The 27,881-nt window shown below is 49.3% G+C and overlaps 8 protein-coding genes across 8 annotated transcripts; 4 read left to right on the plus strand and 4 right to left on the minus strand.

The window, feature by feature from the left end:
• Window positions 1–215: 215 nt before the first annotated feature.
• On the plus strand, window positions 216–3,572 carry HETIRDRAFT_454859 (uncharacterized protein; the record flags this gene model as incomplete). Its single annotated transcript, XM_009552787.1, has 7 exons — window positions 216–1,099; window positions 1,167–2,274; window positions 2,396–2,584; window positions 2,672–2,723; window positions 3,054–3,169; window positions 3,232–3,459; window positions 3,534–3,572. The coding sequence occupies 7 exons, from the start codon at window positions 216–218 to the stop codon at window positions 3,570–3,572; spliced, it is 2,616 nt and encodes an 871-aa protein (XP_009551082.1).
• Window positions 3,573–3,956: 384 nt separating this feature from the next.
• HETIRDRAFT_27146 (uncharacterized protein) lies at window positions 3,957–4,391 on the minus strand (the record flags this gene model as incomplete). Its single annotated transcript, XM_009552164.1, has 2 exons — window positions 3,957–4,052; window positions 4,158–4,391. Coding segments are annotated over 2 exons (330 nt in total), but the record flags the coding sequence as incomplete, so codon positions are not given.
• A 604-nt stretch (window positions 4,392–4,995) lies between these two features.
• Window positions 4,996–6,419, minus strand: HETIRDRAFT_327522 (uncharacterized protein; the record flags this gene model as incomplete). Its single annotated transcript, XM_009552788.1, has 6 exons — window positions 4,996–5,219; window positions 5,282–5,628; window positions 5,689–5,949; window positions 6,005–6,119; window positions 6,170–6,280; window positions 6,341–6,419. The coding sequence occupies 6 exons, from the start codon at window positions 6,417–6,419 to the stop codon at window positions 4,996–4,998; spliced, it is 1,137 nt and encodes a 378-aa protein (XP_009551083.1).
• A 2,261-nt stretch (window positions 6,420–8,680) lies between these two features.
• Window positions 8,681–8,972, minus strand: HETIRDRAFT_480283 (uncharacterized protein). The gene has a single exon (XM_009552789.1). The coding sequence runs from the start codon at window positions 8,877–8,879 to the stop codon at window positions 8,685–8,687; it is 195 nt and encodes a 64-aa protein (XP_009551084.1). The 5' UTR covers window positions 8,880–8,972; the 3' UTR covers window positions 8,681–8,684.
• Window positions 8,973–9,149: 177 nt separating this feature from the next.
• HETIRDRAFT_52003 (amino acid transporter) lies at window positions 9,150–11,310 on the plus strand (the record flags this gene model as incomplete). Its single annotated transcript, XM_009552189.1, has 11 exons — window positions 9,150–9,416; window positions 9,485–9,543; window positions 9,594–9,658; window positions 9,715–9,775; window positions 9,841–10,060; window positions 10,110–10,144; window positions 10,196–10,270; window positions 10,333–10,768; window positions 10,830–10,915; window positions 10,982–11,048; window positions 11,104–11,310. 11 exons carry the CDS (start codon window positions 9,150–9,152, stop codon window positions 11,308–11,310), a joined length of 1,578 nt encoding a protein of 525 aa, XP_009550484.1.
• A 601-nt stretch (window positions 11,311–11,911) lies between these two features.
• HETIRDRAFT_441895 (uncharacterized protein) lies at window positions 11,912–12,992 on the plus strand. Its single transcript, XM_009552790.1, has 2 exons — window positions 11,912–12,755; window positions 12,825–12,992. Exon 1 carries the CDS (start codon window positions 12,009–12,011, stop codon window positions 12,669–12,671), a length of 663 nt encoding a protein of 220 aa, XP_009551085.1. The 5' UTR covers window positions 11,912–12,008; the 3' UTR covers window positions 12,672–12,755; window positions 12,825–12,992.
• A 471-nt stretch (window positions 12,993–13,463) lies between these two features.
• On the minus strand, window positions 13,464–14,255 carry HETIRDRAFT_421719 (uncharacterized protein; the record flags this gene model as incomplete). The annotated part of the gene is made up of 3 exons (XM_009552791.1): window positions 13,464–13,637; window positions 13,786–13,875; window positions 14,241–14,255. 3 exons carry the CDS (start codon window positions 14,253–14,255, stop codon window positions 13,464–13,466), a joined length of 279 nt encoding a protein of 92 aa, XP_009551086.1.
• A 10,934-nt stretch (window positions 14,256–25,189) lies between these two features.
• On the plus strand, window positions 25,190–25,862 carry HETIRDRAFT_326433 (uncharacterized protein; the record flags this gene model as incomplete). The annotated part of the gene is made up of 3 exons (XM_009552792.1): window positions 25,190–25,291; window positions 25,352–25,532; window positions 25,594–25,862. The coding sequence occupies 3 exons, from the start codon at window positions 25,190–25,192 to the stop codon at window positions 25,860–25,862; spliced, it is 552 nt and encodes a 183-aa protein (XP_009551087.1).
• Window positions 25,863–27,881: the final 2,019 nt, after the last annotated feature.

The following is a 27,881-nucleotide window of genomic DNA, read 5'->3' on the forward strand; positions in this document are numbered from 1 at the left end:
AGTTGCGGGAAGGGACAAAGAGGAGGGCGGTGTCGTTGAGAGAGAAGAGGCGAGACATGGAATGGGACGTGAGCAGACCCCGAGGCGCATCGAGTACGCGCAGGGATCACGTGCAGAAGGCTCCTGAGCACGTGCACCCTCTGTGCTTCCCAGCAGCCGCCTCGAGGATCTCTGAGCAGTGTCTAAGCTCTTCCTCGTCGTCGCATGCATCCGCAATGACCACCGCCGCCGCCGTCCAAGACAGCGACCAGCACCCCCTCGACAAGGGCAAGGCCCGCGCCCGCCCCACGGAACGCACACCGCTGCTCACCTCCCCCCTCTCCCCCGCCCCCTCCTCATCGAACCCCCTCTCTCCCGCCCTCTCCCCCTACCCCACCGACCCCGAGTCCCCCACCACCCACCGCCGCCGCGTCCGCACCAAGCTCCTCACCGTCTTCCTCCTCACCCTCGCCACCACCTCCGCCATAGCCCTCCTCCTCACCACCCTCGCCTGGTCCTACGCCGCCGAGCCCGCCCGCGCAGCCCCAGATATACTGCTCTCCCGCGCCCTCGTTACACGCGGCCCCGATTCGATCGATGTCCTCAACGTTACCTCCGACGGTGACATCTGGGTGCTTGTCTCCGCCCGTGTGGGGCTCGACGCAGGTGCCGCCATCGGCGTCGCCCCAGACGAGGCGGACGGGCTCGCCCGCGCAGCATGGAAGACCATCGGGCGGTGGGGCATAAAGCGGCTCGACCACGTCTCCGTCCGCCTCTCGCCCATCGACATCGTCCCTCCCTCGTCCCCCGAGACCCCGCTCGCGTCTGTCCACCTCCCGCCCTTCCACCTCCCGCTCACCCCAGACCCGCCCCGCGGCTCCCATTCCGCCCTGTCCTGGCTCACCCCGCTCGCCCTCCCTGTGCGCATCCGCCCATCCCAGAACACCACCGCCTGGCTCGCCTTTGCCCGCGCCGCGTGGGCAGACGGCCACCTCGCCGCGACCGCCCGCGTCCCTGCCCTCCACCTCCGCGGTGGCACCCTCGGCGACGCCACCTGGCGCAGCGCCCTCCTCCGCCTCGACCGCGCCTCCCTCGCCCTCGCGCTCCGCCACAAGAGTGCGTGCCCCCCTCCCTTCCCTTCTACCCCGGCGCGCGGCCTGAGCCCGTTCGGGCTCTCCGTGCTGCAGTGCTGACCCCCCGCGCCGCGCCGCGTTCCTTCTAGTCCCCCCGCTCCCGGGCCTCCCGCCCGCAGGCAGCGGCGCGCCGCTCCCCGCGCTCACAGACCTCGTCGAGCTGCAGTCCTTCACGGTGACCTCGTCCCCCGCCACGCTCGCCCTCTCCGCCTCCGCACGCGTGCTCACCCCGCTCCCGCCCGAAATCGCGCTCACCATCCCCGCTTTGCCATTCACCGTCCACCTCCCGCTCCCTCTCCCGAACGGCACCAACGGCACCACCCACACCGCCCTCGTCCCGCTTGCCGCGCTCACGACCCCCCCGACGACCCTCATATCCCCCCACACACCCCTTCCCGCCACCGGCCACCTCCTCCCGCCTACCCCGCACTCCACCCGCGCCCTCTCCGCCCTCCTCTCGCGCTTCCTCGCCGGCCGCCCCGCTCCGCTCGCCCTCCGTACCTCGCTCCTCCCCGCCCTCGCGCCCGTCCCCTTCGCGCTCCCCGCGCCCGTCCCGCGCCCGCGCGTCCTCCGCGACGTCGCGCTCCGCGGGATGCGCCTCCGCGCAGCGGGGACGGACGTGCTCGCCAGCGGCCGCGTCTGCGCGCGCGTCGTGCTCCCGCGCGGCGTGCACGTGCGCATCGCCGTGCACGGTGTCCTGCCCGACGTGCTCGTCTTCGACGGCGCGGTCCCACAGCCGGACGCGCCGCCCGATGCACGTTCCTCGAATTCGGATTCGGATTCGGAGTCGGATCTGGAGTCGCGCGCGGGCACACCGCTCCCGCCGCCGCACCCGCTGCCCGATCCGCTCCCGCCGCGCGCGTTCGCGCACATTCGGCCCGACGCGTGGCTCAACGCGACGAGCGTGAGCGCACCTCCGCGCTCCCGCTCCAGCCGTGGCCCCCGCTCGGGTCGCCGCTACTCCGCTGCGCTCGCGGCGGTGGGGTGTGAGGGCGACGAGGAGGACGGAGCTGGCGATAGGGACCAGGATGGTGAGGATGATGGTGAGGATGGGGATGGGGAGGAGGAGGGCGAAGCGACGCTCGTGGGTGCGCGGTTTGTGGACGTGCCGCTCGTGGTGCTTCCCGGGCGGGAGCGCGAGTTCAGCAGCTTCGTGGGCAAGGTGCGTACCGTGGTCTCTGAGTCCCTCGCTTCTTGTTTCTTGTTTCTTGTTTTTGCGTTTGATTGTTTGTATGTTCATCGTTCTCTGACCGCCGGTCTCACGCTCCCCCGCCCGCCGTCAGGTCATATTCGGCTCGCAAGGCGCGCTCGCGGGCGTGCGGGGCGTCGCGGGAGTGCTCGTGCGCATCGAGGGGATGCCGCTGCGCGGCGGCACCCACCCTGGCGCTGGAGATGAAGGCGGAGACGGGGATGGGGACGGGGAGGATGGGGACGCGGGGATGCGACTCGAGGGCCTGCCGTTCGAGGGCGAGGTGCGTATCGGGAAGCACGGGTTGTGACGCCCCACCGTGCTTAGGCGGTTCTTGTGTACGTGGGTGAGACGTTCGATGATGCACGAGGACGATGTGGCTGCTTGTGCGGTGTACGTGCCGCGCACCGTGCGCGCCGTAAGTGCGCTGGTTGGGTGCGTAGAGTACAGTGTAAATCGTCCAATGTAAGCGATGTAAGTGGTGTAGATACTGAGATACTGAGATACTGTAGATACTGTAGATACTGCGGCTGGATCTTGACGCTGTGTCGTACTTTTTGTGTTTGTCTGTGTTCACATACACACATGTATTATTTTATTGTTTTCCGCCGCTTGCTTTTTATTTCGGGCGTGGATTACGGATCACGAACGCGAAAAGTTGCGCCGACGGAGGAGATGCATAGCGAACGGCCTGATGACACGTACGGGCTGGTGCGAGCAAGTGCTGCGGCATCACGCGTCACGGCCTGCAGAAGCTGCAGACTGCCCTGCCCTGCCCTCCTCGATTGATATTATCGAGGGCACACCAGACGCTCGATCGATCCACCGACCGAGTGACCCGGTAGAACGCGAACCACCGGCCTTAGCCGTTCGCACCGCTTAGAGTATATACAGTGCTCACGGTTGCTGGCACCGTTTAGGTAGACGTAGATCCACGCGCAGACCCCGCGCCAGCGGCTCGTTCTGGCGGCGCGAGGCCCCGAGCCACACTCATGCAGGCGCACAGACGTAGGTCCGTTCGTCGAGCGCGTGCTGTCTTTTTTTCTTTCTAAGCACGGGGCGTCGGCGCGCGGGGGCTCGCGGGGGAGGCGCTGGGGAACACTGGAAGAGAAAGAAGCCAAAGAGGCAGCGCGACACGGAATAGAAGAAGGGATAGCGGTAGACACGACATGGGGTATGCCTCGTTCCATTACTGACGTGCGTACGTCCTGGTCACCCCGCGGACTCACCAGGTGCGCGGCGCGGACGCGCACGCATTATTGGCATTATGAGGGCGTTGTGCGAGCGTGAGCGTGCGACAAACGAGCGAGGACGAGAGAAGCAAGCGAGGGGATAGATTTGCGCGTAGGGGACGTGTGGTACGGTGATGATACGATACGATGATGATAATGATGATACGACATGACATGAGATAACGGGGCTAGACGGGGCTCGACGCGAGGCGACGTGATGGCTGCGGGCACTCGGACTGCAGAGGGAGCAAGCACGTCTCGTCAGATGCGCGCACACGCAGACAGGGAGGGTTGTGCGCACCTGCGATGCTACTATGAGGGCGGCGACGCACCGGCGGACGCGGGCAGCTGCGGCGACGACGACGATAGCGAAGGGGCGCCTGTGTTGGGGGTGGGGTTGGTGGAGGCAGCGGCGGCGTTGCGCTCGCGGGCTTCGCGGACGAGGACGCGGATGCGCATGCCCTCCCAGCCGAGGAGGTCCGGGCGCGTATTGAGGACGTACTCGTCGATGCCTCCATACTAACCTCAAACGAAGCCAAACGCAACGCATCAGCTCCGCGGGCACGACGCATACCGGCCCCGCACTCGCCTAGTGCACAGCGCTCGGCCACGACAGCAACGCACCTTGTTGACAGTCTTGAGCGCGCGTGCAGTGAGCTTCACGCGCACGTTCTCGCCGAGCGCGGCGGAGAAGAGGCGCTTGGGGTGGACGTTGGGGAGCCAGGTGCGGCGGGTCTTTTTCTTGGAGAAGGGGACGTTGTTGCCGTACTGCTTTGTCTTGCCGTGGAAGAGGCCGAGCTGGGCGCGCTTGAAGGGCCCCGTGAGGGCCTGTGCGAGGGATGGGAGGGACGGGAACATTGTGGGGGAGAGAGGAGGGAGGGAGGGTTGGGGCGTTGAAGACGGAGGCGACGGCAAGGAGAGGGAGGTCGAAGAGGGAGATTGGGGACGAAATGGAGTAGAATTGGTCCGCGAAACAGGCCCGATCGGGGAGTCACGCGCGCGGCGGCATCGGAGGGCGTTCCCCTCGACGATGGATACTCTCTGACCGCTAGAAGGGTTGTGTTCGTGGTGGATAAACTGATTGTATTATAGGTTGCGCTAGTGCATGCCGCACGCGTTTTCGCTTTCACAACACTGCCCTCTACCGACGGACCGACGCTACATCGGGAGTGCATGCGACAGTGCCGCCGTCCAGCGCGCTCGTCGTATATTATTGATAGTATTGGTACTGTTACTCATGTATTCGAAATAAGAAGACAAGACAAGCCCTGCTCGGTGTCCTCCACAGACACATCGACATCGTTTGCGCCGCCGGATCGCGTGGGAAACGCACATGCGCCTCGAGACCGGAAATCGATTCGCGGCACAGACAGAGAGAAGAGGAGACCACAGGAGACGCTAGGACTCTCGCGTGTGCTGGGGCCCTGCCCAACTACAGCGCGGTCCTCAACCAGATCGGGCCTCAGGCTGGCGTCGGCGCACCAGGGCGGCCGCACCTCCAGTCGCACTCGGGCTTCCGCCTCCGGGGGGCACCATGAGTATGCAGCGCGTCCTGCCCCGCAGACATTCGGGCGGGGGCTGCATCCACCGCCTGATGTCCGGCGAGGGATACGTGGCAGAAGGACAGCGTGCCTACCATAGTCACTCCCTTTGCGCGCAGGTCGATGTGGGGGGGGCTTTGTTCCTCTGGATAAGATGCCGGTGATCAGGGATCAGCGTGTAGGGTAGAGCAGGAAGACAAAGTTTACCGCTGTGCTCCTGGGCGTCCTGGAAAGCCGGGAGGTGTGTCACTTCGGAGCGTTGATCGAGCGGGGTCGGGAGAACCGGTGCGGACGGTGTTGGACCCGCCTCTCCGACGGGGCGCTCCGCATCGGCGAAAAGGGATGCCTTCAGCTGCTCGACGCTCATCGCAGCCTCGGCCGCCCTCGACTCGGGCGGTGCGAGTCTCGTCGCCTGGGCGTGCAGCTCGCGGAGCGCTTCGTCATCGTGGAGGAACGACTCCCGCCCCTTCCGATCGATGATATCCTGGAGCCTCTTGAATTCTTCTGCAGAATGTCTCAGCGCCTCCGCCAGCGCCTCCGCGAGCCCGTCCACCCTGCGCCGACGTCGTTCAGAAAAACCCCCGTCTTCGAAAAAAAAGGGTGACGGCGCTCACTTTTCATGCAGGCCGTCGATGCCGTGCGCCATGTGGCCGAGCAGCAAGACCGAGAGCGTCGCGCGGTGGTCCTGGAATAGGCTAAGGAAGCGGCCTAAGCGCCTGTCCCACTCGAGCGCGCGGAAGACCTTCGCGAGGAAGATGCAGCTGGTGTATTCGCGGCAGGCTAAGACACAGCTGTCCATGTCGGCCGCTGCGTCGGCGCAGCGGGCCTTGAGCTGGTCCCAGATCAGCAGTTGGTGCTTCGGGGCGTCTTTCAGGCTGTTGAGGGGCAGTAGGTCGGTCAAGGTGGCTTGTCTTGATCCTATACGCTCACCTCAGGACCACCGTCATCAGGTCCCTCATAGATATGCACAGCTCGAGGACCTTGTGCTCGTTCGCTTGGATCGTTGCGACAAGTGCCTGCGCGGCTTGAAACGCGAGAACGAGGGCTAGAGTTGGAATCAGATAAGTGCGACAGCGAGAGGCGGCGAAGACTCACGTCCGATGAAAGGGTGGAGCACCTTCAAGGTGTTGAGAGCGCGCAGGAGGCCTTGCATCCCCTCCAGGAGATTATTCTTCACAGCTATCCCGACGTTTGCGAGCGTCCCGCCTGGCAGCGAATCGTCAGAAAAGATCAAGGAGTTCTATCAGCACCCGGGGTGCCACTCACTGGTCGCTTCGCTACGACTGGCCGCCATAGCGCGCCATTTTTTGATGATGGGTATGACGGTGAAGAAATTAAAAGGCATGGTCGTGTGTGATCGTCGAAGACAGCGACGACGGGAGATATCCTGGTCAGGGAGGGGGGTTGTCTGGCAGAGGAGTGTAGTAACAAACTTAAATGTGAGGCGAGGGCGCTATGCGACACGCGATCTCGGTACTGGTCGTGCGTGGAACAAAATGTGACGAGCTTCGTAAAGACAACGAAGGAAGCTCAAGATTGAAAGGGGCGCACACCTTGAGGGAGACGACCCAAGATTTTGCCTGATGAGGGCAACAAGGCCCCTATCTGCAACAGAGCTCAACACACCTCTCTGCAATATGCTGGCGCAGCAAGTCCCCCGTCGAAAGCGTCAGAATGTCGTACTTGCTAACTAGCCGCGCGGACAGATATTATGGACCCACCACAAACATACTAGGGCAGATCAATCATACATTGATGTAAGACCCCACGAGGGACACTGCCCTCCTTGAAATCGGTGGTGATGGTCTATATCGGCGGCATATCGGCAATTTTGATCATAGGCAGTCAGATTTGTTGTGATACCGAGTGCGGGAAACATGTCACAATCACTCACATTCGACGACGCTTTGAGAAGAGTCGCGCGCGCACCGCGACGAAGGTGCACAACACTGCACCTTTGCAGCGTTGGCAGTTCCGAGAGCTTTCCGATCGAGATCGAGCACAGACTCCAAGATCGAAAGCGCCGGGAAACCAGCGACACCGAAGCAGGAAGTATACTACCATAATGCGGAGCGCTTGCACTATAAGCTGGACGCGTGTTTGTGGAGAGGCAGTTCACTGGCAGTTCATATCGAGTGACACTGACAGCTGAGTATGGATTGGAGGATGGCTGCGTGGTGCGACAGATTTAGGACGGTCTCCGCAGTATCCTGCCAGAGCCTGCCTCAGGTCGCCGTCAAACGGGTCTTTCGCGCAGGCTTGGCGTAGACTCGTGTGCATACACGAGCTGCTCTACATTGTAGACGCCCTACAACTCTGACTATTTGGTGATAAATATCACTACTGGTCAGACATTCCAATAAGCAAAACGTAGATGCGATAACATGGGGTGCTCACCAGAGGTCGACATTTGCATTGAGAAAAAGACGATCGATGGGGATTGTCAAAGGACATCTAGGTACCGCCTAGCTCCGACTGTTAGGCGCCCGATATCTCTTGTATGCGGCGACGAGGAGCACCTCCAAAGCTCAAGAAATAATAAGACGTTTGCCACTCGTCTGCCACGTCCATATCCCTACTGTATCGTTCCGGAAACTGCCTCTGCTTGTCGGTACATGTTCTTGACTCGGCTTGGGCTCCAGCAGTGCCCCGGCAAATGGGTGTTCAAGCTCCGCAGACCTTTCAGAGGGAGAATCACGAGGCGCCCGATATCTGCCTGCGCCCTCCTGCGCCGTCGGCGACGACCGAGCACCACCACTGCACCACCTGGTCGCAAGGAGATACGACAGGATACGACACCGGTGACAATGGCTACATCTATACATCCACTATCATACGACTCGAGATAGGACCCCCGAAAATAGGGGGGGAGGCCTGACCCCCTATCCGGAGAAAATTTGTGAAAAAAAAGGCCTAAAAACCAGAGTCCGTCCGGATAAAAATGCCACGCTGTGGTGGTAGGCCTGTGCCGTGGTCCGGATTTCTTGGGCTGTTGTCGCGGAAAAGCTGATGCCGGGTCCGGATCTTTTGGCAGTAATATGGATGATGAGTCCGAACTTTTGTATCGGTCTTGTGGTGCAATGGAATGACCAGTTTGATCTGAACACAAGAGTATGCAAGATACGAGGTTCGAGCCACAAGCATTTTCGGGACTTCCTGGACCCGACTGGCCTTCTACTCCTTGAGCTAAAAAACCGCCGTACTTCGACTTTATTCGTTACGTAGAACAGGCGCTTCTCTCGCGCTCGTCTCTCTTCGTCTCTACTTCATCTTTCTTCATGTTCAACCATCTTTCTAGAGCTGTTCACCCGAGATATCTTCCCTGTTTTTGATTTACAATCTCATACTAGTCAGAGGCCACTATAGACTTATTTGTCAGCTCAGTGTTACTATGCCAATATTAGTATTATCTGGCACCGGTCTGGTATCATTTCATTTGCTCGACACAATGACCGAAATTATCCTCGACATATCCGACACTAGCTCTGACATGGCAGTGGATCCTCAACTTGATATTCCTCCGGATTATACAAAAACTCTCCCTCATCGACAACTATCGATCACCGAGCTCACAGACGCTCTCACATATGCTCTCTTGTATATCATCAGCTCAAAAATGACATTCTAATGTAGATTCTAACAAAATTGTGTCTTTAAAGGCCTGATCTATGTTGTCCGATGAAAAATTGGCTCTTTTGAGGCCTGATCCCAGCAATCCGAATATTTTGGACATCCGGGATGCCTGATGCCTCCGTCCGGAAAAATTATGGATATTGGCCCCAAAACCAGAGGCAAATCCGAACATTTTGAGCGAACTTTGGCTCACTTGTCCGAACTTTTTTCAGGATCTACCAAAAATGTGACTCAGGCATGCCCCCCTATCTTCAGGGGTCCTCTCGAGATACGGCGTCAGACGGTGCCTTACTGCTAAAAGATATGTAAATGAGGCGCCTTCCTTCATTCATGATCTCGAGATTGTTGGACTCTGCGGCCCGCTGCCTTCTCAAGCCGCATTCGAGGAACCACAACTTCCTGACGATCCCGCCTACGAAGTCGAAGAACACGAACATTCATCATGAGCGTCGCCGACATTGAATTCCTTGCCAAATCCCCCAACGCACCTTTCGTCGCTGCGGTTGGCGATAGTGATGCCCCGGCCAACGCGGTGTCGGACGAGCGCCTGCGCGAGCTGGGGTACAAGGCCGAGTTCCGTCGCGAGATGTCGCTGTTCGGCGTGCTGGGCATCTCGTTCTGCGCGATTGGGATCCTGACGGGCATGAGCAGCGCGTTCCAGACGGGTCTGTTTTCGGGTGGGCCGCTCGGGTTGTTCTGGGGGTGGAATGTGCGTACTTTTCTCATGTTGAGGCAGTTCGGGTGTGTTGACGTGCGGGGTTCGCGCGAGGTGTACAGATCTGCAGCTTGTTCATGCTGCTCATCGCACTTTGCTTGGCTGAGATATGTAGCACCTAGTATGTCCTTTCGAACCTTCATGGAACGGTTTTCTGACGACTCTGTTCAGTCCGACGATGGGCGGTCTGTATTTCTGGGTGTGCAAGATGAAGCCCGACGCGCCGTTCCTCGGCTGTAAGCCATCTGCCATCTTTACGTCTACCGTCCGCCAGCCGCTTACCCGCACCAAGTCTGCACAGGCTGGATATACTCCATCGCGATGGTGTTCACCGGGACGTCGGGAAACCTGAGGTGCGTCATCGCTCTCCGCGCGCGGGGTCCAAAATGCAACGCTGAGTCTCCCGCATCACCTCTAGCGTCGCACTCTACATCGCGTCGCTCGCGGAGGTGGGCCAGGGCCGCACGCTGACGAGGGTGGAGATCGCGGCCATTGCCTGGGGCGTGAACATACTCTCCGGGATCATGAACACGATCGGGACCAAGGCGATCGGCAACATGAGCTCGTTCAATGTCTGGTGGACGCTCGGAGGGACGTTCGTCCTCGTCATCACGCTCTTGGTCAAGGCACCCGAGAAGGTCTGTCTTGCTTCTTTCCTCATTGCATCTCTCTGACGTCGCCGGGCAGAACACCGCTAAATTTGTCTTTACGGACTACGAAAAGTGAGTCGCTCCTATAATCATGCATGCAGACACGTGATTCGACGGTTTTAGTTTCACGGGATGGGGTTCGCGCGGCTTTGTCGTTCTTCTCGGATTCCTGCAGGCCGTCTATACGCTTGAAGGCTGGTACGTCACACCGGATACCTGGTAGTCATTCAGCTGCGTGTGCTGACCCAAGCCCCTTCAAGCGAGACCGCCGCACAGGTTGCTGAAGAAGCCAAGCGTGCAGAGATTCTCGCTCCCCTCGCAGTTGTCGGCTCCATCGTCGGATCCTGGTTCATCGGGCTCGCGTATATGCTCGCGCTGCTCTTCTCCGTCCAGTCGATCCCGAGCGTGCAGAGCACGATCTACGCCCTGCCCATCGCACAGCTCTACTACGATGCGGTCGGCAAGCGCCTCACGCTCATGTGCCTCACCGTCATCGCGCTCGCGCAGTTCATGGCGGCCGTGACGGCGTTCACGGCGAGCTCGCGGCTATTCTACGCGCTCGCGCGCGACGACGCGTTCCCGCTTAAGGGAAGGTTCATGGCGCTCAACCGGTTCCAGGCGCCGTATTGGGGCGTCTGGCTGTCTGTCCTCGTCGCGAGCATCATACACTGCGCTTACATCGGGTCGGCGATTGCGGTGAGTCCATTCACACGGTTGGTATCGTCCAGAGTTCCGCAGCTGATGCGGGTCGGGCTAGTTCAATGCGATTCTGTCCTCTGCAGCCATTGCCGTCATGCTGAGCTACCTGCAGCCCATCACGATCCGTGTGTTCTGGCCAGACTCGTGAGATGCCCCTTCGCTCTGGACAATTACTTCCTAACTGACCCGTTTGTTGCTTGCGCCGCCTAGCCTCAAAGAACGAGGCCCGTTCAGCCTGGGAAGGTGGTCCTGGACCATCAACCTGCTCAGCTTTTTGGTGCGTGCCTATCTCACTCTATTTTTGTGCAGGCCTAGACGCGGCTTCTTGTTAGTTCACCGTGTTCATCTGCGTGCTGTTCATCCTCCCGACTGCACACCCCGTCAACTCGCAAAACATGAATTACGCTGTCGTCGCCGTAGGGGGGATCCTGATTCTCGTTGGGCTGACGTGGGTTTTCTGGGGGCGGTATACGTTCAAGGGTCCCGTACATACCGTAGACGGCCCAGACATGCAAGACTCGGATCGCAAGATGGAGTGAAGGCTGTGAGGGGGACCTTGGGCGAGATGGCCTCTAGATCGCCACTCTCCTTGCGGGGTGATCGGTGTGGGTGGCAGTGGGACTGATGTCCGCACGCTTGCATTCATATCTTGTGTAGATTACTTGTCATACTTAGTTGGGCGTATTTTTGGCTTCCACGCGGCCGAGGCTGTTTGGATCGGGAAGGTGAAGCGCGGTTTGATGGTTCTAGGCTTGACTACGCGGCCAAGACCGCCGAGGGGTCAGTCCATCGACACCGCCTGCTTCTGAATCCTCCCGCACGGTGGGCCCAACGGGTACGACAGCAATAACAAGACGGTCCTCAGACGGAAAACGCAGAGCGAGATTGGGTCTCCTGCATGGATCTGCGCGTTGTCGGTGCAGCAGCGGCATTGCGGTGTGCATCTGGGATCTCGAACGGGATGCCAGCGACGTCGCCTTGGCTTTGGGCCGCGTCCTTTCCCGTAGCACCAAGTGGCTGTGCACGACTGCTCCACAATTGAAGCGACCGCCACCGCGCTGTAACAGCCAGGCCTGCCACCCAATCCCACACCCTATATAACCCGTCCCATACACGCTCCGTGTATCTCCACCGCCCTTCCCCACAAATCGCCCGCTTCATTATCTACCCGTACCCCGCCGCCTCGAGCACATCCCCTGTCTTCTACCTACAATCGCACGACGCACACCCCCATAACATGACCTACCCCTCTCAATCCCCAGCCTCCTCCACCGCCCTCCAATTCGCCATCAACGCCCTCCCCAGCCTCACCCGCCCCCGGCCGCTAACCTCCACCTGCCCGCGCCCCATCCCAAACTCCTACTGGGCCACGCCGCTGCTGCTCGCGTGCGAGTATCCATGGTCGCCGTACTGCTCCCGCCCGACGCAAAAGCTCGACATCCTCCTCCAGGCCGGCGTGCGCACCTTCATCGACCTCACCGAGTCCGGCGAGCTCTCGCCCTATGCCCCGCACCTCGCCTCCCGCGTCGCCCAGGCGCACATCGACGCCGACGCGGTCGAGTACCACAGCTTCCCGATCCACGACCGCTCGCTGCCCGAGTCGGTCGAGTACGTCTACCGCATCCTCGAGGTCCTGCGTGACAACGAGCGCCGCGGGCGTATCACCGCCGTGCACTGCCGCGGCGGGATCGGCCGCACGGGGCTCGTCGTCGGCTGCTGGCTCGTCGAGGGCGGGACCGCGGGGAACGGGGAGGAGGCGCTCAGGATCATCGCGGACGAGTGGAAGACGGTCGAGAAGTGCAGGCGGTTCCCGCACAGCCCCGAGACGGGCGCCCAGTTCGACTTTGTGAAGAACTTCGTCCGCCTGCCGTCCGAGTCGCAGGCGCTCACGGCCCACTGAGCGTCGCGCAGACCGTGAAGGCCAGTCGCACGCCGTCGTTGTCGTTGTCTTTTTTTTTTGTTTGCTCTCGCTTGTCCGGTCCTGGTGCGTTTGGTTTCGGCAATTGTCTCGATGTAGCGCTAGATGGTCTGATCATACATGCCTCTCGAGAAGGTTTCTCGCTTTTTTAATAGTTCGTCTCGGTCACCTTCATCCTTCTACCCCTACCCCTACTCCTCATCATCACCATAGTCTCAAGCCGCTGGACTTTCATCATAATACCCGTGTAGCAGCTAGCCCGTATCTTATTCTACGGAATAACAGTGCTCCAGTTTCCTTTTTGTTCTCGGCCCTCGACGGGTTGCTGTGCCGTCTCGGACGGATCTCTTTGTTCAGGTAACTCCTCTCCTCTCCTGGCGACTGATATCTTGATGTCGGACTGTTCGACAACGGTTGATCACGACGTTGCGAGCGCATTTGAGCTCGTGTGGTATATACTGAAATATACAGTGAACATATTGAGCTCATGGGACTTTATGTGAACAATCGGTTGATCTGCCAGAGTTGTTCTACCCAGTCTCCCGAAGGCAGCGATGTTGACGATCCTCCTTCAACCTCCGACGTGGTCTCCGAATATCTGTATCTGACGTCTGCTATCTACCCCATTCGCAGTCTTACCTTCCAGTCTGAATAAAACACGTGATCAGGTATGATCAGGTACAGGAGTAACCATGGCCACGCATGTCCTGTGCGGGCCTCTCGTCCCATCTTTGTTTCCACTACAGTGCCGGACAAGCAAAGTCGACAATTTTGCTAACTCCCCAGGCGGAATTTTTTGGGACAAACTGAGTTCAGATTCGGACTCAGGGAAGCAAAAGGAGTCAAAAAATGCCCTTCATGGAAGTTCCCATGGTAAAATGGGGGTGGCCAATTTTTTGGGCAAAAAAAACAAAATGTAATTAGGCCTAAAATGGCATCGGAGTCAATCTGAGTCAATCTCAGGTCAGCATTGCATCAACAGACATCATTGTGCACTGCCCAACCCTTCTATAGCCCACTCTGCCACTTTCCCTATAAGCCCCTTATGATATGCATCCATAAACCACCATGATTGATTAAAAAATTGGTGAATCACCTTGACAGGACACTTATTGAGGCATTGCTGTGCCACTTTCTTTGCATCCTCAAATTTGACTTTGTAAATTTTACAGCACCAATGCTTGTACTAGTCCCAGTACTGGATAATATGAACATGCCATAAAAGAAAAGACTGAAGAAACTGACCATCTCAATAGGATTAAGCTCACAATGGAACTTCAGAAGAAAGATGCAGATGTAACCTCAAGCTTTTGATTTCTGCTCAAGAAGGGATTCTTGAAAAAAAAATCATCCTGCCTGGTCAGGAGTCAGGCTGTATAGCAAGTGTCACTCTTAAAAGGACAAATTGGAGAATACTTGGCCTTTATTGTGTAGACATCAAAGCTATATTCTATAAGAGTCTGCTGCAATCCCTTTGCCTTGCCATTCTTGGTTGTCATCTTGCTTACTAAAAAATAACTATTGAACTTTGTCTGGCCCTCTCACACTCACTTCCACTCTAGGCATTGCTGTATATGCACTGACTTATTGTTGATAATAGGACTATGTGAGTGTGATTTATGTAGACCTGCTATTCATGGTCTATCTAGTATTGATTATAATGTAATTTTTTGAGAACTCACCAGGTTTTTCATAGATGAGAGCTAGTCTCTGTCTTATAGATTATCAAGATCAATATCCTCCATGTCTTCTTCAGTGTCTAACTCAAATTCAGGTGAGTTTCTTGAGTGGATTGATTTTTTGTGAAGATGCTGAATTTTTAATGCATGTTTCTTTCTTGGAGGATGCCCTTGGGGATGCTTTAAATGCTACATAATTTGGTAGCTCAGTATGTTGTGGTTTGGAAATGCACCACCATTACAGCCTTGGTAATTTTTTTTGGGGCTATTTAAGACTACCATTAAACTTAGATAAAAAAAAGGGAGTTGATTGATGCTATTTCTGAGGCCCTACCATTTAATTTAGGGGTTGGCCAATTTTTTAAGGGTCAAAATCAATAAAATGTAATTTACATGAGATTGGCTCATGGGATTTTGCTTATAAGGAGCTCAAAATGCTTATTTACTGAATGCGCATCAATTCCGGTGGTGTGGGAAAATTAGTTGACTAAAATTGTTGACTTTGCTTGTCTGGCACTATACAGGAGTTCCGACCTGTCGCTTCACAACTCTTGCACAGTGCTTAATATTAGTTTTGTGGGGTTAGGGTTTATTTTGATAATTTTGGAGTTTGTCCCCAGTGAATAGAAACCAGTCCTAAAGTTAATGTCCAGTGAGATCATCAAGATTGAGTGCAAGCACATTTTATGTTATATAGCATTTGTGTAAACAAACAGATAACAAATCAGGAGAAATAGTAAAGTAAAGTTGAGAGCTAGGGCCTTGAGGGTGTTCTTCTAAGAAAGCAAATAAGCATTAGAATTTTGAATGATTTGGCACATACCATTGAGAACTTTTAAAGCTTTGTTGAGGGATTTGAGATTTTAAGGGGAAAGGTTACATCTAAGAAAGAAATTATTGGTTAATCTCTAAGAATAAGAGTTAATGGAGCTTGAACTTGCCAAATATCAAATCAGGTTTGCCAAGACTTCAGGATAGACAATGTTTATAGTCTTTGTATTCCCACATTCCTCAAGGAATAAGACTTTGATCCTCTCACTGGATGTGCAACATGATAATGCAACATAGAGTTGGCCATGTGAAAACACCAAACTGTGCAGGTCAATACTAACATTTAAAACAGATTGACCTTGGGCTTTATTGATGGTCATGGCAAATGCAAGTTAAATGGGGAATTAATGGCGAGAGAAAAGCATGGGCATGTCTTCTGCTAATAGTTCAATGGTAAGTCTAGGAATAAATGCAGTCTCTCCAGCATGCTTTCCACCTAAGATCTGGCATTGTAAAATGCAAGGCCTAATGTCTGTAAGGATTATCTGTGTTCTATTGCAGAGACCATTGGGCTGGTCAATATTCCGAAAAAGCATAGGAGGATAGCCAGGTTTGAGTTTGAGGTGTGCAAGTGGCAATCCTAAGACATTGAGAGAGTTAAGGTATTCCATAGGGTAATTCTGTGTGATCCAACTACCTTATCCACTGATATCAACACAGATTCTTCTCCAGGAAACTTTGCCAAGGTACCATGGTTGATCTTTTCCACTATATCATTGGTTGTTGAGAGAATGGTATGCTCCTGGAAATATCCATCTGGCTTTGGTCCTACTTGGATATCTGGATAAAGATAGTGGATCAATGACTTCAATGTGTTTTGCTCTAACCACAAATTTTGTAGAAGAGAGATTGACTTGTCTTATAGGAGATTTTGACCTGTGCTAACCTCTAAAAGCCAGTTTGCAAATTCTTGACTTTCTGGAGTTTGATCCAAATCCATGTTCTGGGTTAGATGATACAAATAGACTAAGCTCCATAAATGTGAGTGGTGAAGGGAGGCATTGATGATCTATTCCCTAGACCCTCTAAAAACCACTAGAAAGACCTGTCGGAAGTCTTCACCAAACAACATAGTAATTCCTTCAAAAGCCTGTGCATTTTCCATCAAGTCTTCTAGCATACAGTCCAAAGCCTCAATAGCATGTCGGTGCTGCATTGGTGCTTCATCCCAAATAATGATACCAGTTTGGCAAAGTACATTATGAAGGTCTGAATTTTTCTGAATCTGGCAAGTGAAAGCTTCATGAATGGGGATTGGAATGTGGAAACGTGAGTGCACAGTACGTCCGCCATCTAAAAGCAAAGAAGCAATCCCAAATGAAGCAACACATAGAGCAACTTTGCCCATAGAGCAGATAGCAGCTGCAATAGTGTTGCAGACATATGTTTTTCCACATCCACCTGCACTATGAAGAAAAAAAGGTGTGTCCATGATTATGAGTGGCTGATTGCATGATGCCATCAAAATCAGCCACTTGTTCCTCATTGAACTGTTCTCTTCTCTCCTCAACCTCCAAAGCTAGTTCTGGCATATCATAATTCAGCTGTTCCTAAAACAAAAGATTATTTTCTACTATCATTCAGTTTTCTTAAGGAAGTGGCATTAGAGGAAAGCTTGTAAGATCCTTGTGGGATTCCAAGAGAATTTTTTGTAAAAGAAACAGGCCATAATCATAAATATCCTCTTGAGAAGGATCCTTGTAGTTTTAGGCTTGCAATAGTATGCGGACATCATTACATACATCTGGAAAACCACCCCTTTGTATCAAGCTCTAATTAGTTCTATTTATGCATAATTAAGAACAATTAGGATTAGACATTTTTAGCTTACCCCCTCTCTAAACCTGTTCTAATTAGACATAATTTTCCTAAATTAGGAATTATTAGGATTGATTATAACTTGAAATTTCGGAAAAATCATAATAAATCAAGCATCACAATTCTCATAGCCTTCTTATAGAGTCATGTCTATTAGAGCACTAGTTTAATACCCAAACACAGAATATACCTTATAACAAACTTGCCTTCTGCCAGAGTTGAACCAACAACCTCATGTATGCAAGCACCCAGGACAGATGCTCTAAGCCACTAAGCCACAAGGTCTAAGATATAAACTTGGTAATCTAAATAAGTAGACATAATATAGGCAACCTCAACATCTCTGATTTTATTTAACATTTATCTTTTCTCTCTCTTATAAATAAATAAGTCAATAAATACCTAAAAAGTCAGGTCTTTCAGGATTCAGTTTAAACACCAGCTAAGAAGATAATAAACCAATGGAAAATCGATAATACACTTTATATAGGATAAAAATAAATTATGGCACTTATACAATTTGGACTGAGAATGTATAAAACTATGATTGAGTGTAATATTCAATGGGACTCTACTAGTATAGACAATGCTACCTGAATTTGCAAATTTGATCAAAAACATGATTATGAATAATTAAGATCCAATAAGAGAGAGGGGTTTTCCAAATAGCCACTAGTGAGGTAGAGGGTGGGGACAAAAGTATATGTATGGCATGCCTATATATAAATAAGCACAAGATTGTTGGAGGTGATCTTAATATGCTTAATGCACATATTTCCTACATGGCAGGCAAATATATGATTCTGGCACTACATACCAACATGACTGTCTTTTCCATAGCCTGTTAGGACCGTGTCCTAACACGTGCTTAGCACGTGGACAGAAGGGAAGGTCAGGTGCTTCCTCGGACTCGAACTATTAACGACTAGGACTGTGACTTGACACGCGTCTAGGCACGTGACTCAGGACATGGTCATGAGCTATGCACATGACTCAGACTTGGACTGTTTACCATTTACATGCTGACGCATGAACGCTTACATACTATGATCTCCTTTCTGCTGTGGTTACTAATGTCGATTGTGATCGAGTTCTATTTGATATTGCTGCGGACAGACATTTGATATACTTACTATATATGGTTACATCAAAGAGCCGCGGAGTACGAACAATGACTGTGGCTTACACACATTGATCGTTGATGGTACTTAGCATTTGAAAGCACGGACCATATGTCCGTCCCACCCTAAATAGCCATGTACTATATATAGGAGAGCTGAGCTTCTTGGAAGCCTCAGCTCATTCACTTTGTATACATCTTGATCTCAGCACTGCGCCCAGCATCTGGCTACCTTCAGCTCACGCTTCGCGATCTCTGTCAAATCTAAAGAACCATACTCAGTCTGATGACGCACTGGATTCGTCTCATCACTCTTATCATTCTCTACCGCCTGCAACCTATCAAGGACTCGCCGCATATTGAGTCATCCGTTGGGATCCCTCCGAAGTCATCTGCTGTATCGGAGAGGACTTGTTCGTACCAGACGAACACCGCCATGTAATCAACCAGCATCTCCTTTGACTCTTCGAGGAGAAGATCAATACAGACCAGCCTTTCTTGGAACAAGCCCAAAGACGAGCCGTCGTCTTTATTCGTTGGGCCGTCACAATCAGCTTTAGCCCAGGGAACCCCTCTTAAGTGCATCACGTGCATGTGACTAAGCCTAGCCGGCTTAACATAGCCCAATAGCTAGAGGAAAACACCAAGTTTGAGCATCTTCTGTATAACAAGGCAATAAACAATATAAATAGTGCTAAAAATTGTGGTATCAATAGTAGTGATGATTGTGTGCTGCACAAGACAGTATTAGCCACTATACTAATAGACAAGGTCTATAAGGCTGCATATAGCATATCCCTAAGTCCAACCCACATGTTGTGTCCTATAATGACCAGTAGCAGGCATTGGCTAACAATAACAACTTTAATGATCTTGTGTGCAAGGCCAAGGTACTGAGGTCTTTATAGCCTCTTGTGTCAGCTGCTAAGCTGCCAACAAAGTGGCTGGGGGCATCAATGCACATTTCTTTCTTTCTATATCCCTTGTAAAGGCAGCTGGAAAGTCAGCAAAAGAGCTACAAGATAATGGTATAGGCATATATGAAGGAGAGTAATATGCTAAAACAGTATAGAATGTGCCACATCTTTACCTTCTCACTGATAGAGCAGTAGTACCTACTATTTCCTACTAATAATTCAAGACTTCTTAGTATAGAATTAGTGCTAATATGATGAAATTAGAAACCAATCCAATGCTCACAATGTGTTGCTCCCAATTAGGAAATTAGACACTTTTGGATGCTATTAACACTTTTAGATACTTTTAGACACTATTAGATATAATCTGGAGCTAATACAAGGGGGTGTTTTTCCAGATGTAGAGTATCATGGTAAGTATTCCATAACTCTGCTGGATCTGTGGGAAGGCAAAACAAAAGCAGGGTTGCAAACAGTTGATGTAGCTGATGGCCTATTTGTATTTCTCCTGCTTTAGTAAGACATTGGTTCCACTCATTGTCATTTTCCAATAGGCCATAGGCAAGACATGCTACCTTGTAAGTAGGGTGCTCTATTCCTTGAAAAGTCCTGAGGTCACTCCATCCTTTGGCACCTTTAACCATTATCAAGAGCATCTGGAGGTAAAAGTGCTTGCCTGTAGAAGGTGGAACAAAACTTTTGTGTGCTCTCTTTCTGCTTGGATTTGTTCCAGACAAAATTGTGAGGAAAATCCTAATAATTAGTAGCCTGTGCAACTGGATCTTCTTGGTTTGCCTGAAACCACTCTGTCAACTGGGTTTTTTTAGATGCTGGGCAGTCTAGCACTACTGTAGCATCATTCTCAAGATCAAAGAAAACCTGCTAATCATCTTGTAGATAGACAGGTAGCCAATAAACTGTGGGAAGCTCTAGATGCATGCCAAATTCAAAAATGTGCCAGCATGCCTCAATAGGCCCTATATATTATATATCCACATATTCTTTAATCTCATCCATACCTCCTATAACTTCCAAAGTAGCATGATCATGTCATTTGTAAATGTATTTGTGAATATACTTGATAGCCTTGACCAAAGCACAGATTTTGACATTGATATGGCAGTCATATTTTGCCAGGAAATAAGAACTATAAGGAATGACATCTCGGTTGTCTATGACAGTGCCAGATAAAAGGCAGGTGCATCCATTGTTTGGCCTAGCATATTGTGGGTATCCATCTTTGCTATATAGTGTTTTAGGAACAAAATCCTTGTGATAATGCTTGGAACATTTACCATCTACCATACAAAGTGCATGAGGCTTTTCTGGACCATAGTGACTATAAATCATGAATTTTGTAATGGTATTATAAAGCATAGGATAAGTATCCCTATCTGGAATCTAAGCAGATACTATTCTGTCCACATGTTAGGCATTGCAGATCTTGTGATTACCATCAAGAAAAATTAGCAAATACATGTGAGGTAGGCCATATTTCTGGAATTTGATTGTATAGGCCATGCCAGCTAATGTTCTAAATAGGCCATTCTTAATCTCCTCAAGCAAGGCATTCTTCTTTTGGTTAAAGACCTGTGCCACAATATCTGGCCTATCTGCAGCTGTTTGTCACTTTGGTGAGTTATTTGGATCATTACTAATAGGATAATCTAGCTCTAAAAGAGCCTGTTGGATCTCAGGCTAGTCTGGATTGGCAGTCATTGTCAAAAACAGATCAGGTTTCCAATAATGCCAACAAATTGCCATGTAGTCTTGGAAAAGCTGGTATATGTGGCATGTGCTACTTGAATATATTAAAGGAAGAATGATACAGGTTCCTTATTAAACCAGATCTAGATTAACATTTGCATTGTTTACTGCATTATGAATGCCTTGGTAAGTATCTGCTCGGATATCCTTTTAATGAATCTGAACCCAATGGAGGTTGCTTGTCTCAATTGATGCCCATGCATCCACAACATACTATTGAAATAGCCTTCTATAGTGAAAGATGGTGTCTGGCTCGAGAATCCAAGGGTGAAGCTGGTATGCATAATAACATTGCTGACTGACCTAAGGGCTATATATTGTTTGATCTGGATCTCTTATGACTGGAATTTTTGTATGCCAGCCTTGTTTGCCATGGGAAAACATAAGAATATAGTGTAATGGGGAATAGACTGGATTGAGGTAACTGATTCTTTGCAAATGTCCACCATGTAGCCATACTATGATATTCTGATGTTCACATGTGACTTTTTCATCACTTCTAGGAATGACTGCCACTACCTCATACACTAAAGGCATGTTGTACCTACAATGGTCCATGTTTGGCTCTATAATAATCCATGCAGGAATATTTGCCTGTTCATCTGGTGGCTTGTTATGTAGAATCTTATAGGCCTATTTGTAAAGAGGCACATATGGATTAAATTTATGAAGCATAGCCTAAAGTTTTGTTAAGATAGTATGGTCCAAGTTAAGGTTACATAAACTCTGAGTGGCCAAAGCAGCTTGAGGGTCATAAATATATAACTGTGCATATAATAGTTGTTGTCCATTATCAAGAAGGAAGCTACCCATCCGATGTAAAAGTGCACCATAAAGACAGAAAGAATATGGCTTGCTTTTATTCAAAAGGTTCTCATTCAGTTATAATGCCACTGAAGTAAATTTAAATGCTGAATTATACTGCCAAATCTATGTACAAAAGTTATGTGACCTAGTAGAAGGATCCATTAATAGCTTCCACAAAGTATTGGGTGGTTCTGGAAGTAATAGCAGGCTAATTTTACCTTGTAAACAGCATATCCCAAATCTAGGATTTATAATGCTAGACTTGACCAAATATTTTCCTTTAAAGTGCAAGGCATTGCAGTAAGCACATCAGAAATTCATAGGTCCTATAGAGTGCTTTTCTGCAGGTTCTTGGTATGGCTAACAACCAAGAGGGAAATTTTGAGGAACAGCATTATCTCTAGAAACATTGTCATCTAAATTTGGATGAGGAAGATGCTGTAATGGAGTAGGAGGTATATCTTGATCAATGTCTGGATGCAGAACCTGATGTTCTGGAGCAGGGCCATTCACATTGATACCTAAGTCAAGAGGGGCTTGGACATTAGACTGCATTCTACTGGTGCTCTGAGCCAAAGCCAGTACATCACCCATAACATATATTCCTTGATTGGGCACTTTAGCTTGATCCACACCTCTAGATGGCTCTAGGAAAGAGGGCTCTGCCCTAGCCAAGTTTCATCTTCAGAAACATTTAGTAAATGAAGTACATAAGTTGTCCTTTACTCTTTGTATGTAATCCACATGTGGTGTATGGCTTATCCAATAAACAGCCTGGCAGACATGATGAGCAACACTATGCCATGGTAGACCAGGATATATATCAAAGGGCAAAGGATAGTATATCATTGAAGGCCCAGCTATAGGCTGCACATCCAGTTGAGGGGGCTAATACAAATTATGGTAATAGGATGAAGAGTGCTGCCAAAATCCTGTATTTTTACCTATCAAAGCTTGACCAAAAATATTGAAGCCATTTATAGGTGTTAGATTGACTTGTTGCCCATTTATGCAAAAAGGTTTATAGGAGGAGCCATTACTATAGACTGCTGAAACACATCATCAACTGGCCTTGTAATGATATGTGATGGCCCAGCAATAGGCATATTAAAGATTGGCTGAGGGATGGGCTCTCTTTGTTCTTCTTCAACATGCCTGCGCTGGATTGTAGGAGAAGTCATTTGAAGATGTTGAAGGTATTTATGCTCTTGCTCAGCCTGACTATTGTGCTCAGGTATTTGAGGTGATCTATTGAATTTATGTATTAGCATCATGCCTTTGTAAGATCTTATTTAAAACCCAAACTCACAGGCTCAAAGTTGTTTGATTTCCTTTATTTTGCTCAGCACTAGTTGGCCAATCCATATACATATCCTTATCATCAAACTCCTCAGGATGTCTAGCAAAATTTAGATCAGAATTATGCTCCTATAATATTTTGGCAACTTTATAACTGATTAGCTCAAAGCCATATTATTTCCTTGTTGTGTTACTTGGCCAGCATTGTTCAGTTGTTTAGGCATGGTCACAGAAGGATTCCTACAATCAAAATTGAAGGGTGAGCCTTAAAATCATCTAAAAGGAGTAGCAAAATCATAGCCCACATTTTTGTTTTCATAGTTTGTGAAGTGTAGAAAAGGTTTTTCTCCCCTTAATTGAGTCAAGTAGCAATAGCTTATGCTTGGGCAATTTTTTCGCAATTTTATGCAATTTTATGAGCAGGGGACAGTGAATAGCAAGCAGAGTTATTTGGTCTTTTTTGGTAGCATTTTGCTTTAGATATGAATAAAGGTGTCCACTATATCGTGCTTTACCTTTGGCAAAATCCTTTTTTGCACTTTCTCACTTGACTTTGCACTTTTGCACTTTTGTTCACTTCCTAGCCTAGTCCAGGTTCTCTTATGCTGGTATAGGTTCTCTCATGCCCTCACACTTCATGCTTGGATTCTCACATGGTTTTCATGTGTTGTCATGTGAGATACTGCCTTTCTATTCTTTTTATATCCTAAAAAATCCTTATAGGTGCTTGGTGCATTCTTTATGCTTATGAGATCAACAATACATTTGTAAGAACCCACAAAAAAGGGCTTGACCAGGAATTGAACCTAGGACCTAAATCTATGGGGATGGTTCAATTCTTAGGAAGCTTTATTGCCTTTTTTACCTACTGTCCCATAGTTTTCCAGCCTGCCTTTCTCAACCCTAACCATAAAGTGATTTTATTATTAAATGTTCCATATTGCATGTGATTCTGTTAAGTAAGTGAGTTTGCTACTGTCAGTTGATTCTTGCTCTTGTCATCATCACTTTTCTCTGTGCTGCCTGTGTCCCTGCTTGTAGTGGATGCTGTCAAGTCACCTTAAGCTGTGGCAAGCACTTCTGTTGTTTCTCTTTGTACTGCCTGTATTGCTGTTACTAGCCAACACTATCAAGTCACTTTGAGGTGTGACAACAAGTACTGTCGACGTCGTTGTATTCTAGCAGCTGGCCAACACCAGTGCCGTCATGGCAATAGATCTGCCAGATTCGCGTGATGATTCTCCTCCAGTGCATGAAAATGCTATTGGATCTATGGTGCAACCCTGCCCTACTGTCCATCCCTGATGTAGCGAGCACTCATTGGTGCATGGATCACCAAGGCACATGCCTTCACCACATTTAGAATTTGGTTCCCATTCTCAGCCAGGTCCCACTTGCAATTTAGGGCATAGTGTTTTCTATTTCCTCCTCCACTGTGTATCTGGATCCACATCTGCGCAGGAGAATATATCAGGATGTGTGTGCTTATGATCTCCACTGCTGCTCCTCTCCTTGCTGCCCACATTTGGATCTGCACATACAAGGGCAGATCATCGAGGTATGCTCCAATGTCATGCTTTCCTCCTTAATTTTTTTAAACCGGCTCCTTGCAGGTCGTTTTCTTCTGTAGTTCTATTGCCACCCAAGTGCAGCGCACATCCTTGGCAGTCCTTTGAGGATGAGGACCATCTGCCGGTCAGGATCTGTCTCTCATTGTCTCACTCATGTCACATCACCCATTCGGATAAAAGCCCTTGCAGATACATGCAAACCTTCATCGTCTCTCCCATGCCTCTCAAATCTGACTCACTCCTCGAGGCAGCTTGTGCTCATATATCTGTCTCCCTGCAGGCTGCTGCTCATATAGTCAATTGATCGGCTATCTCTGCTATAAATGCCCGTGGACCATCTTAGCTTAGCAACGATGATCACAATTCTGCTGTCCCTGCTGCTGCCCTCCCCTTGAATGAGGAGACCCATGCCTATGCCACGTGATACGATGTTCTTTTGGCCAAGGTGGGCCGTGCACCCCATCTTAGTGCCTCTGGTAAACCTCTTGCCCCTGATCCTAGTGTGTATGTGGCTTGGCACCAGATAGCATCCAATGTGGTTAGCAAGAGAAGGTTCTCTGCCAGCATGACTCTACTTGCTGAACAAGGAGGCAAGACCATGTAGGCACTTATCGATGAGATTGTCATAAAATCTCTAGAGCTTAAGAACAACGAAAATCCTGGTACATGCAAGCATCGCTTGCAGACGCTAATGCTGTGGGATGAGTTCACCGATAACATTGGAATCCCATCCCATCAACGATGGCTTCCTGCCGTAGTCAAGACTTATGCTTGCGTGTTTTTGCGCCTATGGGTAAGTCCTCTTGCAATGTTGCCTTGCCTTCTTGTGTCTCACCCTATCCCAACAAAACAGGTGATGATGGTCCCTGGAAGAAATGGACCTATGATTGCATCTGTGACCCTCATTGGTTGGGCATATGCTCTATTTTATTGCATTTATGAATACACCCATGATGAAGGCAGTGTTAAACAGGGAGTCGAGACATTGATCAAGGGCAGCCTCTACCGGGATATCCAGGACAAAGTCAAATCAAGTTTGTTATTGTCCTCATACATTGCTCCTCTTGCTGACATCATATTGTTCCCTGCATACAGTCGTCAAGGAGTTCAATCTGCCTCGCACACGCCAAAAGCCGATGTACTATGGGCGTCCAGAGAGTTGCATACTGCTTCAAGAGGCCATGCGCAGCAGCGTCTTGTCTGGCCATCCTGTCAAGATACAGGATGCCGCAATTATAGTCATGTCTATGTATCTGGGTGTTTGCCTAGGAAGTCTTGCTGTGCCCTATAAAAAGTGGCTAAAGGAATGCAGGGTCAGCACGCAACACATAAAACACTATCTAAAGCCACTAACCTATCCATAAATAGTACATGGTCTGCAGTGACTTGACCATCCATTGTATCAAGGATAGCTCAATGAGCTTTTGCATTAAGGCCAACATTCGAAACATAAAGGTAAGTTTCCTTTCTTGTTTGCTATCACAATCATCATAGCTGGTGTTGTGTTCAAGGGGTGGGTGGTCAGTGCCTATTCTAAATTTATGACATTTGTATTCAAGCTGGTCACCAAGGCACACAACATTGTATTTGAGCTATAGCTGTGGCTCATTGCCCATCTCTGGTGCTATGGTACATTCAAACCAAAGGTCTATCTCTTATACCTTTTTCTTACTCAATTTACTCATTATATGCTAGACACTGTATGAGATCATATTTGGCTATAAAGATAAGCTAGAGGTCATCCCTAAAATGCATAATGAACTACTATAATAAGGCACTCCTATATTTTCCTGACTAATTGCTTATCACACAGTCTTTATAGTTTTATCAAAGCTAATAAGAGTAAGAGACATCTTCTAAACATGGAGCCTTTCCTTGTATCCTGCTTGAGCATGTTAATTTCTAGACTTGCAAGAAATACAGATCTTTAACTATCTAGCCTGGATGCCTTTTACAAGGAAGCTAGAAATATTGTGAGTGCTATTATAAGGCTTCTAGATGGTTATATATATATATATATATATTTATATCATCAACATATAGTTTGGTATCGCTTAGGGCAATATTTTTACATGGATAATGCTTAGTCATTATAAAAATGGGAGCACCTTTGATATACATTACTGTTATAGCACTAGTGATATGTCTATTATTAGCATAATCAACTAGGAACTCAAAAAGGCCCTAAGTGATATATAATTAGTGTGTATACCTTTTATTGCCAAGAAGTAACCTTTTTTTTTTAATATGTGCATTTTCTACCTAGTATTAAGAGCTAGCTCGTAACATACAACTAATAATCACATGATTAATAGCATATGCTCTAAGACCTTGCCCAAACCCTGATCTAGGGTTTGACCATTAGAGATAACCCATATCTGGTGACCAGCCCTTTGACTTCACCAATGGATAACCATCTTTATTTATTCTTGATCCTTATTCTTAATTATGATTGTTTACTTATTCCTAATCCTTACCAATTACTATCTCTATATGGAGCTCTGATAACTATGCATAGTCATCATCTTGACAGATCTTGATTATTAATTGCTCTTTCTTTGATACTCTAATAGTTTGACTCACTTACTTCTCTTTCTATTGGCTGGATATTTGTTTACCTTTCAAAGCATAGACCTTTTTTTAATCTTACTCTGAACTAGTTGATAGTATATATAGAATAAGCTAGAGACCTGTCTTGCTAGCTTGTTTACCTTTGTTACCTACTACCTATTCTTTCGATAACACAAGTCTAAGCCTTTACTATTAAAGCTAGGCCTTGATAGTCAATAGAACTATTGTTATAACATTGGTTTAACTTGTACTTGTGCTTCTTTCTATTATTATCCTCAACTGTTCAGTTGATATATTAATACTGGCTAAGTTCTATATAGGACTAGTAGTATTTTATCTAGACTTTAATAGGCAGCATACCTATTATTATTTAGGCTCCCACTAGGTTGTATCTCCTTATCTATGAAACAATCTTTGTTACTACTTGGAATCACAACACATTTATAAAACCCTTATCTATTTTAATATACATATTAAGATAGCTGCTGGTATCTTTATTAGACATACTTGGATTTGGCACATTCTCTTAGTAACTCAGGTGCCTCCTAATATATTATATGTAAAGACCAGGTTTTAATACCTAGGCCATGCTCTGTCTGTATAAGTGCATATTATATGCTATAGGATGCTTTCTCAATTGTAAGGTAACAGAGCGTACCAATAAAAAGGCCTTAGTGATCTTATAGGACTACATAGCAACAAAAAAGAATATATGGTCTATAAAGATAACAGTCCCTACTGAGACAATGATAGCAGTTAATATATGCTGCCTTTTTTTTACAATAATTTATAAAGTACTGAGTTGACCATGA

Source organism: Heterobasidion irregulare, assembly GCF_000320585.1.
Source record: "Heterobasidion irregulare TC 32-1 unplaced genomic scaffold scaffold_10, whole genome shotgun sequence".
Lineage (NCBI taxonomy): Eukaryota > Fungi > Basidiomycota > Agaricomycetes > Russulales > Bondarzewiaceae > Heterobasidion > Heterobasidion irregulare.